The sequence below is a fragment of the Octodon degus genome, unplaced genomic scaffold (assembly GCF_000260255.1).
Source record: "Octodon degus isolate 3935 unplaced genomic scaffold, OctDeg1.0 scaffold00005, whole genome shotgun sequence".
Lineage (NCBI taxonomy): Eukaryota > Metazoa > Chordata > Mammalia > Rodentia > Octodontidae > Octodon > Octodon degus.
The window spans coordinates 12235884-12248171 of record NW_004524581.1 but is presented as its reverse complement, the minus strand read 5'-3'; the positions used below and the strand labels follow the sequence as shown (position 1 = coordinate 12248171).

At 38.9% G+C, this 12288-nt stretch overlaps 1 protein-coding gene across 3 annotated transcripts in view; it reads right to left on the bottom strand.

The window, feature by feature from the left end:
- Positions 1-12288, bottom strand: part of Mcu (mitochondrial calcium uniporter) — a 203070-nt gene that overhangs the window by 5366 nt on the left and 185416 nt on the right. For all 3 annotated transcript variants that reach the window (XM_004623991.2, XM_004623992.2, XM_023718598.1), the window contains 2 exons: positions 9350-9510; positions 7231-7434 (listed from right to left, as the gene is read on the bottom strand). In XM_004623991.2, coding sequence (XP_004624048.1) covers positions 7231-7434; positions 9350-9510 — 365 coding nt within the window. The remainder of the gene's footprint in view (positions 1-7230; positions 7435-9349; positions 9511-12288) is intronic.

Sequence of the window (12288 nt, the reverse complement as noted above, 5' to 3'; positions counted from 1 at the left end):
TGATTAAACTCAGGGTCTTTGCACTGAGGTACATCCCAAGTCTTTTTAAATTTCGAGGCATGGTTTTCCTAAGTCACTAAGTTGCCTAGGCTAGGTGTGAATGTGTGACCTTCGGGTTCAGTGTCCCAGAGATCTAGGACTACAGATGTGTGCTCCCAGGCCTAGCTAGGATCCTGTTTGCCTGCTCACCTTATTCATGGTGTTCTTCTATATAGCAAAGGTAAGTTTTTGATATAGTCTAATTTTTCATTATTAACTTTTATGGTACTTCTCATTTTGTATAAGAAGTCATTCCCCATTCCACAGTCAAAAAGATATTCTCTTATGTTATCTCCCAGGAGTTTCGCTGTGTTACTTTTCATATTTAGATATATAATTCATCTGGAATTAAATTTTGTTTATAGTGTAAACATGGCTATCTCATTTTATATTAATATTCAATATCTATAACACCACTGTCCTACTGTCATTTATGGAAAAAGACTGCTTTCTTTATATTGTCATCTTTTTAAAATCATAAGTTCATTTATACTGGGTCTATTTCTACCTTCTGTTGTCTGTTGGTCTGTTTGTCTATACTTGTGCCACTACCTTAACTACTGAAAGGTTAAACTAGAGCAGTAGTCCTGATATCTCGTGGAGCAAATCCATTTACTCTTTCTTCAAGGGTTTGTTTTCTCAGTCGTACATTTCTGTGTCAATTTTAGAAGAGATTTATTCAAATCTCTTTCCCTATCCCTAGATCTACTGGGATTTTAACAGAGCATAGCAGATCACTGAGTAGAAATGACATTTCTGTAATATTTACTTTTAAGTCCATGAAGATGGTCTATCATTCCCCTTTTTAACTCTCCTTCATGTTTTTCTGCATAGAGGCTTTGTATATATTTTGTATGATGTATTTCTAGGTATTTTAAACAGTAATTTTAAGGGCTGAGGATGTATCTCAGTGAGAGAGTGCTTGCGTTACATATGGCAAGTCGTACATTTGGTCCCTAGCACTGAAAAAAAAAAAAAAAAGGAAAAGTTGGGCTATTGAAGCTGAACAGTTGTGCTTTCATACCATTCCCAGGCAATGAAGGGGACTCAGAACATCTTGTATACCTGCCCACTCTAGTACTACAGGCCACTGCTGTTGTACATTTCAATCCTCCCTGTACTCTAAGTTCTGTAAGGGTTTATAACTGTTTCATACATTTGATTTTCATTTAGATTCACTCACAGAATAATTTTCATTATCTTCCTTCCTTTTTTTTTCACTTCTTATCTTTGATAATCTTCCTTCTGCCCAAGAACACAGTTAGCGTTTAGTACTGATATGGTGGTTACAAATTCTCTATTTTGGAGGTGCTTTTTAAAAAAATTTTCTTGGTGCTAGGGACTGAACCCAGGACCTCCTGTATGTTAAACAAACTCTTTACTGCTGAGATACATCCCCAGGTCTCTGCTTCACCTTTATTTTGAAAGGATACATTTTTGCTATTCCTACAGCTCTAGCTTGAGTTATTTTCTTTTCACACACTGAGCTCCTCCTCCACTGTCTTCTGGCTTTTGCTCTTGCTGCTGAGAAGTCAGCTTTCGCCCTCTGAAAACATGCTTTTCTTTCTCCTTTCCCTTTGAGTTTTGAAATTTTGCTACTGATGAATCTAGATGTACAGTTCTTTTCTTTATATTGGTTGGTATTTTGGGGGGGTTCTTAAATCCATAAATTCATGTCTTTCATCATTTTGGAAAATTCTCAGCCATTACTTTGAGATAGGGTCTCACTATGTAGTGCAGGTTGGCCTTGAACTTGCTTATGTAGCCCAGGCTGGCCTTGAACTCATGGTAATCCTCCTGCCTCAGCTTCCTGAGTGCTGAGATTATGTGGCACCATGCCTGGCTCAGCCATCACCTCTTAAAATAGTTTCTTCTCATTTTTTCTCTTCTTCTAAGATGCCAATAAGATTAAATACATATCAGGCCTTATCACTGTATCATCTGTGTCTCTTATCCTTCCTTAATTTACACTTTTTGTCTCTTTCTATGTCACTTTGAATAGTTTCTTTTGAATTCTTTCAGGTCATTGTTTCTTTTCTTTTTCTTTTATTGCAACGCTGGAGAGTCAATGGAGGGCCTTGCACATGCTAGGCAAGTACTATATCATGTAGCTATACCTCCAGCTGCATGATTTCTGCCTTTAGTTAGGTATAATCTGTGAAGCCCATGCACTAGATATCATTTCTAGAATTTTTATTTGGTCATTAAAAAAAATCAAGTTATTTGCCAGTATTTTGAACCTAGACTGTTGTCTCCCTGAATATAAGAAATATAATTAAAGACTTCCTATACAAAGGCCAATGTCTGATCTGTTTCTGCTTCCAATGTATACTATTTCTGTAGAAACTTTCTTGTATATCTACTTATTTTTTATTGAATGACTAAATTTGTATTAGCAAAATTATTAGTGAGACAATTTAAGGTTTAGGATAATATTATTTCCTCCTAAGAATGATAAAAGCTTGCTTCTGCCTAACCTGTGGGCACAGGTTAGCACTCTGGGACTGCCGGTCTACCACTGCCTCGATTCAACTTTCTTGGTGAAAGGTAGGGTGCAATCTCTGAAAGCCTATACCAGGTTCATCCTTATCTGCTATGGTGGCTGCTGCAGGCTCCGAACAGAGCAGAAGTGTGCCACCTGCTTCAGTGATTCCTGGGTACCAATCTCCATGGCTTTGGCTCCCCAGCTCATCAAGTATGGCTCAGGTGCTTGGCCTCTCAGTCCCTCTAGTCTTGATCAGGACAAATTTACAGAGAGAAAGCACACCTAAATGTGAGCCTCACCTGCTTGGCATTCCTCTCCCACTGAGCCTTGCCTGGTCATTTCTGTTATTTTGTTAGCTTTTTAGTATCTTCGGACAGTTGTGTATTATATTTTAGCTAACAACTCTAACATATACTAAGGGGAATGATCTGATTATCTGAGTATGTTACAACTAGAAGCCGAAGTAAATATTTAATTACTGATGACAGATATTGGATGGGTGATAGATAAAGGGGACTTGGAAACCTGTAGAAATGGATAAAGTTGAGGTCTAAGTCAGTAACACTGATTGAAGAAATAACATGGGTGAAGAACTTGAAGTAAAGCCTCCTATGGTCATCTAAATTGCTGTTACTAGGTTATACACCTATCTTGCTTTGGGATGTAAATGTAAATTAAATTTAATCGAAACCTATTCTATGCTGTGTCTTTTTGGGCACCAAGCATTAACTGAGCAACTAAGTTAAAATGTATTCTAGAAATTTCATGACAACATTAATTAGCGAGAAGAGACACAGTATAGTTCTGAGAGGTAGAGGCTATACACACGGAGAACACAGAAAATAAACTAGGAAAAGGTACTGGAGGGAGGGAGTGGGATTAAGAGCAGCTGGAGGGCTGATCCTTATCAGGAAGAGGCCACTTCTTTTAGTGTGAAGAAGACAATATGAAAGTAGGTACAGATAGAACTAACTTCACAGGGTTTGGAAATTAGAAAGCGTACTGTCTCTTCAATTTTCTAGAAGTAAGAGGGGAGGTTAAGGGTGGGCTGGGGACTGGATGCGAATTTGTAGAACAAGTACTGGGGGTGATATGAGAAAGGAAATACAATTAGAAACACAAGCAGTGGCCCGTTGCTCACCGCCACATGGTGTTTCTCTAGCAATGTTTGGTGGCCTCAATATAAGATGAAGGGATTCAGTCCAAATGAGAGCTTTGTAGCAGACATGGTAGAAAGACAAAGCCACAGGGATTGTAGGACACTAAGAAGAGAATGGCAATTGGCTTAAGTGGGATAGAAAAGGAGGCAACACAGGAAGTACATGATGGTGAAAAGTTAAAAGAAAGATGTCAGCAGCCTAAAGGTCTACTTGAGATAAAAAGGGTAGAAAGAAAAGAAATTATGATCAGAAATTAGTGTACTGATTTATATTATAAGGGAGAGGGTTCTAAGAGGTTGTGAATGGCCATTGAAGTAGTTTGCTAGAGCAGAATATAAATGATGGATGTTAAGATGGAAAAAAGACCAAAAAAAAAAATGAAGGTATTAAAGGTTAGTTTGCTATTTCTCAATCTAGTTTTTTATTACTGCTCCTTAAAAGTCTTTTCTAGGGGTTGGGGAGATGGCTCAGGAGAATAAGCGCTTGCCTGGCAAGCACAAGGGCCTGAGTTCCATCCCTGGTTCCACCAAAAAATATAAATAAATAAAATAAGTCTTCTCTAGATAATTTGCTGCCTGATTGTCCTCCTTCCCAAAGAAGATCTAATACCACAGCTATACTGTATATCTACTTATATACTATAATATCTGTGATGTTTTTACCCCAAGAATCAATTTCCACCCCTTGCAACATCTCCTCTTTTGAAAACTCATGGGTTGGCTTGTAGGATGGGTGGTCTACTTTGCATTTGGAAGTATTTGGACTGTCAATTCTTACTGCCAGGCTCTTTCTCCATATCACAGAAATAGATGCCAGATTTCACTGGAATATTGGTAAAATTCAACATTTCACTGGATTTTACTGTATCAAAGAACTGGTCATCTTATAAAAATTCTACTGGGATGTATTCAGACTGCTAACAAATGCTACAGCTCAGTGTAAGAGTTTAAAAAAGGTAAGCACTATTGAAGAGGTATTTTGCTTCACAGTGTTAGTTACAGATGTTAATTAGGTAATGGATATTTAACAACAACAACAACAACAACAACAACAACAACAACAACAACAACAAAACTACCTTCTATTTGGTCCGTGTTTTCCTTCTCTAAGTGAACAGGGCCAGAATGCTTAGTCCTGCTGTTTTGCAACTTGTCACTTGAGGGCAGCAATGATTGTTTTTGGAACTACAGAAGGGGAGCATTTAACTAGTCAAGACAGATAAAGTATTAAAATCCTACCACGTTATAATGAGAAAAAAAGGATGACATTGTGTCCACATGAATACCTACATTATTGTACAGTGGAAGGAAACATTTATAAGACAGAACTATTTGCTACCTGAAATTATTCTTCAATATGTTGCTATTTCTAACTCAGACTATGGTTCCTTAGGGTTTTCATAAGTAATTACTCATAAATGAAGTCAAGAGCAGATTACTTCTTCTCTCTAAGTCTCGATTGCGAGCTATAAAATGGGAGCATGTATGTACAAGGCTGAGATTAAATGTGGTCTCAGGAAAAGGTAATCACTAGTAATGACCACGCAAAAGGCAAGGGGCTCTCACAGAAGTGTGAAGAGTGCTTAATTATTTCAGCATTTTGATATTCAAGGAAATTCAAAGTCCACAAGGAAATTTTGTACTTCACTGATTGGCAAGAGGCATATCACAGGTGGTCCCTAGATTCAAAATATAACTGGAAAGGTCCTAGAGCATGGCTGGACAGGGTTGTCATGTATTTTATATGTTCAGTTCACTCAGTCTTCTACATCTAGCCTGTGTTACATGATAAGGAAATAAATTTTTTTTTTTTTTTTTTTGCTTTGAATGCCTTCAGGGCATGATTGGCTGGCCTGAGTTGTGGGGATTGAACCACAGCAACCTGAGCCTGACTGCTTTGTTGAAGCAGCCACTTAAAGAACTGAGCTAAGGGGCAGGCCCCCCAGGAAATAAAAATGGAATGAAATTAAACAGCCAGCCCTCAAAAGATAACATCTAGCAGGAGGGAAAAGATGTTGCCCAAGTAATTATAGCATAGGACAGCATGGGATGAGTGAGATGAGAGACACAGAGTACTGTGGGAATTCAGAAGAGGGAGAGATTGAAGTCAGCCAGAGAGAACTCGCTAAAAGTTCATGAAAGATAATAAGTCTGGAAATGGGACAGGGAGAGAGCAACAGGGAGGACTTTTCCACTTGAATGAATGGTGTGAACAAAGAGATGGAGTGCCAGGAAACTCAAGACACCTTTGAGGTATAGCTAACATAAATTGGTTTGTTCAGAAGACATAGTACATACACAGTGGAATTGAGAGACATTTGAAAAGGCAGACAGGAGCCAGTTATGAATGTCCAGGGAGAGGAGGGAGATAAGAGTTGCAATTAGATACAAGTGACATGGCCATTCAGTTCTGTGAACTAGCCAAGCCAGACAGTGCAGCCAGCTCTGGGTAAGCATCAGGGCAGGAACAGCCCGCTGTCTTCCTACTAGACAATGTTTGGGAGGCCCAGAGGGTAAATAACACACTCGTTCTTTCTTTTTCATACAAATAAATAGGCCCATGACTACTGAATGAACAACAGAAAGGAAATACCTATGTTCAATAGCAGCTATATACAAATAAAAGAAGCAACTCTCAACTTTCTTCTGATATGCAAGAGAACAGAAAAGTCTCTCTCGTGTCTCAGCTACTTCAAATGTCTGCTATTCAAAGGAACACTTGGCTGGATGTGTGATAGTATCAAAGATACAATCACATGATGATGGGGCTGGCATTGTAGCTCGGGGGTAGGGTGTTTGCTTAGCATGCGGAAGCTTTGCATTCACTTGCCAGGACCACATTTTAAAAAGCGATGATAAATCCCTCAAGTATCCCAAGATATTTAAACTCAACAGAAAGTATGTGACATTCCTCATCCAACTGTTAAATTAATTACATAACACATTTTTTAAAAAACCCAATGTGGGTGGACAAGTTGGCCATTGCAGGAGAAGGCCTTTGCTCTCTCATTCTGTTCTTATGCTAGTCTACTTTCCTAATACAGCTCTCTTAATAGTCTTTGCGCTTCACAAAGGCAGAAACCATGGCTCACGCCTGCCTCTCTGTCTTTATCATCCGCAATAGTGCCTGCTATGAACCGACATCCACATTTGGGTGTGCGCATGCAGGGAAATGAGGGCCGGCCAAATAGCTCAGGGGATTACAGAGCCTGCTTAGGCAGACACAGGGGCTGGGAGCTTGATCACAAGGCATGTGGTGCCAGCCCCGGCCCTGGGGCGTGCTGGGATAGCAGACAGACTGGGCGTGGTGGTGCACGCCTGTAATCCCAGCACTTGGGAGGCTGTAAACAGGTGGATCACTAGGAGTCTGATTTATGCAGTGAGACCCTGTAGAACTTATAGACCCTGTCCTAACATACAAAAATAAAGTAAAAAAAATAAAGGAAAATGAGTTCTTAGAAGAGTTCTGGCCTTGGAAAGAATGAGAGAAACAAGACCTACTTTGACCACAGAAGCCCCATTAGTACATTATTTGAAGAATTCTCACCTGGCGTGTCATTACGAAATATGCATACATGGCCATGGCACTTCCATAAGTGATGAAGTAGGTGACAGGCTCCATGATATCCCAGGAATATTCCCACCAGGTGAGCCGGGCCAAAATGCCAAACTGCGTGGCCATGTAGGCAAGGCCACCCCATAGCACCAAAGTGGTCCTCTTCTCAGCTTTTCTGCTAATTTCGATTCGTACCTGATGGACACACATGCTTTAGTTGTAAAGAATTTTGACATGGAACAAATTTTAAAACTCTTACTTAAATTATTTTATGTCCACTAAAGAAACAGGGCTTATTTTATAATCAAGACATATGGTCAACTCAACTCTAGTAAATACTAGTTTGTTTTTCTAAATAGTGTTGGTAGTTTTCACTGAATACAATTATCTTACAGGAACAACTTTTTGGGTTTTATTAAAGTTTCACCCTAGAAGCTGGTAAAATATGAGAGTGAGTTTCAACAGCTTGTCATCCAACCACAAGATTACCTTATGTTCTCTCATTGCTGTGTACAAGACTGAATCTATTAGCAGTTTTAACTCAAGTGCTGTATGCAACAGGATGAGTCAGAGCACGAATTCTAGATTAGGAATAGCAGAGTTCAGGGCCCTCATGAGCAACACACCATTAATTTTAATTATTTTGAAGAAATCAGAAAATGTACAATATTCAAAGTATTTGTTCCTTTTCCTAATCCTTATAATCTAATTTCTTAAAGTGAAAATACAGTCAAACACTTCATACTATTTTGGTTATGATGGACTGCATATACAATAGTGGGCCCATAAGACATTACTGGAGCTGCCAATTCCTATTACCTAGTGACAGCACAGCTGGTGTAATGCCGTAGTACAACACATTCCTCATGTTTTTGATGATGCTGGCATAAACAAACCCACTGTACTGTCAGGCATATAACAGTATAACACATACAATCATTTACAGTACATGATACTTAATGATAATAAATGACATTTATAGCCAGCTCAGTGTGCCTGGGGGTGGAGCCAGTCTAGCACTGTGGTTTTGGGGATCAAACCCAGGTCTCTGTGCTTGTCTAAGCAGCCGCTTACACTGCTGAGCTTTCTTGACTGCCCTCAAACCTCATATCTTAACATTTTCTGTCCTTTTTTTTTGGTACCAGGGATCAAACTCAGGACCTTGTGCTTGCCAGGCAGATGGTCATGCCACTGAGCTATCTTACCAGCCTATCTTGCTCCACATCTTCTGTCTTAAAAGGAAAACAATTAACATGCATGCCATGGGCTTGCCACCACTGGTCCAACCATCTAGGTTTGTGTAATACAGTGTATCATGCTCTCATAACAAAATCACCCCACAGGAACAGTTTTCAGAATGTAGATTATAATTACATGAAACATCACTGTCCCTCATCATAGGTACAGTCATATGATATATGTACATCCTCCTAAAAAACTAAGAGTATGACTAGGAATATACATGAGGTCCTAGGTTTGATCTTCAGCACCACCATAAAGTTAAGGGTGACATATGTTTATTGCAAAACATTCTAAAAAGTGTAAAGAAGAAAAATTAGTCATAATTCTGCCACTATGTGAGCATTCTGGATTTATTCCTTCTGATTTTTTATATGTATGTATAAATATAAAAATGTGGCTAGCCATACGCACAACATATTTAAAATTTGGATTATAATATGTAATTGCTTTAGAATTCAGTTTCAATAATATATCATGAATAGTTTTTACAGTAAATTAGATGTACATACACATTTTAACAGCTACATAATATTGCATATAATATTCACTCTAAACCTTGGCTAAAATCATTAGCCATTATACTCAGAATCTTTCCTGATGAGAAATTACTCTAGTCTTTGGTTCTAGAGGTGGTAAATTTGGGTACAGGGAGCACATTCAGGCCTCAGAACTCTAAGTCCATTATCCAGGCTTCAAATAGTCCTGTTTATGTCCTTTCTCAGCTTAGAATGGAACTTTTTTATGGCTGAGTCCTACAAGGTATTGTACAAATTCTGACCAACATGACTCAATTATGTACGACCTACAAAACACAAATGTGTGCTCTATAAGCAACAAGGTCAAGAGAGACCTGAGGAGCGGGTCTCACCTTTTCCAGGGGAGCCAGCTGCTGCCTGAGGTCCTCCAATCGCTCGATGAGCTCCCTTTCCTTGTTTAACTGGTGCTGCTCGATGCACAGTGTAGTGTAGAGCTGCTGGACGAGAGTCTTCACGTCGTTCAGCGTTGCTGCATTTTCATGGCTTAAGAGGTCTGAAAGAAAGGGATTCTTTACTTTTTTAAAAGTATGCCTTGAGTGAAGAGTAGGACTACTAGACAATGACAAGATGACACAGTAGCTCCGCCATTAGAGCAGTCCTACATTTAGTGTTAAACTGAAAGATAATAACAGTTTTTTAAAAATTAATTGCCCCCAAATTTAAAACATAACATGTGGGTAACATAACAAATCTGGCTGTGTGTGTGTGTGTGTGTGTGTGTGTGTGCATGCGTGCACGCGACAAGAATCGAATTCAGGGCCCTAACATAACAAATTTGAAATAAATATCTATCCTTATATTGTTGGAAGCCTAAATGATATAAATGTTCCAATGAATAAGGGAGGCAAATATTAAGAAAATTAATGCAAATAATAATCTTCAAGACTAGGGTATGTGAGGCTCAGCGGTAGAAAGACTGCCTAGCATGTGTGAAGCCCTGGATTTGACCCCAAGACTGAAAGAAAATATATCGCTGAAAGCAAAAAGTTAACTCAAATGTGGAAAATTAGTAGATTTAGAATCCATTTTATTTTTTTTAAATATTTTTCTTTTTTTTAAATATTTCTTTTATTTATTTATTACATTTTTTTAGTGTGTGTGTGTGTGTGTGTGTGTGTGTGTGTGTGGTCAGCTCAGCCCACCAGGGGGCGGGACTGGCTGGCATGTGGTGCTGGGGGATTGAACCGCGGTCCCTGTGCTTTGCCAAGCTTGTTCCAAGTAGGTGCTTTAAACCACTGAGCCATCTCTCCAGCCCCTAGAATCCATTTTATTATGATGCTTGTTAAAATTTTGATCTAAAATATATTGTTATTTTAATTGACATTTGGGTTTAGAAACTCCTGAGGAAAACATATAGTACTTTAAGTGTGTAAAGCCAGAGTTGTAAATGAAAACAACACCATTTTAAAAATCTTATCCCCCATGCATCTTCCCCTGAACATATCAACCTTTATTTGTTCCTGGTGAATAAAGAGACACTAGCCATATAAGCCTCAGTATCATACTTGAAAGGGCATGAAGTTATAGGAATGATTGGAATGTAAACGATTAAACTCTTTAATTCAATAGCCTCTGAGTAGCATGTTGCCTGAAATCTAAAAATGTCTTGAGAATCGAATAAAACCCCAGCTGATCTCAGCTATTAAAAACAGAGTACCAGTCATAAAACTTTTATTTCAGAATTTTATTAGCTTAAAATGTGACATGTTGTTATGTACAGCGCAAGGTCAACCATTTTCTATGTCAAAATAAGCCACAGTCAAGACTTGGCCATATATTTCAAATATTCAAGGATGTCCTGTTACATGGTTATCAAAGAAATTCAATCAATGAAAATCTTCAAGTAAGGGAGGCAAATCGGATCAGAGAGGAGCTGACTTAGTAAAACAAGGCAGAGCATCTAACGCAGTATCTCGCATGCTTCAGTGAATGTGTGCTGAGAAGGGAACGCATCAAAGCAAGAACACCGTGACTCCCAGAAGTCAGCTACAGGATCAACAGGGTCTTCTTTGTGCCAAAGTCACCAGGGAGGAAACTGCCCTAAAAGGCCAAAGTAACTGGTCTGGAACATTGGCATGAACTGGCAGAGCTCTTGGCTCCTGACTCTCAGCCCAGGAGCAGAGTTAGGGTGCTTGGACAATACCCATCTTCCCATGTCTCCGACAAGCTCACTTCCCCTTTGAAAACCTAAATTCCTGAAGTAGGAATAGCTTGCAAAACTCTCATAAATATTATCCCACATTACTCTCAAGATAATCGCATGAGTAAGCTTGCTGCTTACAACTTATAAACGAGGAATCTGAATCCCAGAAAGAAAAGATTAAGAAACATTTTTGTCTCTGGTGCAGACCTAGTCACTACAGAGGGTGGAAACCCAAATAAACAATAGTGCCTCTCCCGGATGAGGCCTTGCAATGGTATCTGCAAAGCTGCAGAGCTGGTGGGGACTGGGAGAGGATCCAGCAGGTCGCGCATGACTTACTTTTTCCATTTCAACTTTCAGTGCTGCGATGCCACTGTATTTACTTAGGAAGGGAGGGAGGGAGGGAGGGAAGAAGTAACCAAACTAAACAGAAGCTTCTACTTTTCCAAGTAAAGCACAGACAGGTTAAAAATATCCAAATAAATATGGCAACCATAACCAGAAGATCTATAAAATGTGAAATCAGGCTTGGCATTTGTTTTACAAGAAAAGTAAATTTCTATTCATTGGTGACTACTTGAATTAAAAATTAATTTTCATCACTGAGTGTGGTAGTACTTGCTTAGAATCACAGCGACTCAGGAGGAGGCTGAGTACTGCAAGGCTAGCTTGAGCAGCTCCTAGAAACCCTGCCTCAAAATCAAAAGTAGAAAGGACCGGGGATGTAGACCTGCGTGTGAAGCTTTGGGGTCAATCTCTAGTCCACCTGGCACCCTGCGCCCCTGGAATGTTAGACTCCTATTTTAGAGAAAATTTATTGTTTTACAATTTTTTTCTTTGGCTTCTGGGTTATGTTAGAAAGTTCTTTCTCACTCTAAGGCTGTAAAAACACTTCTCTTTATTCTCCCCCACTTTTGATTCTTGAAGTACCTTCAATATTTCTTTTTCTTCTGTAAAATGTAAGTTTTGATCCACATGCTCTGAGATAGCACTATTAGGTACTTTTCTACACATACATGCATATACTTCTTTTTTTTTTTTTCAGAGAAATACTTTTTGTTTTATTCTCTTATGTTATAGAAAAATGCCTATGTTGCCTTTTAAGATGGTTTTAATAGTTTAAATCAT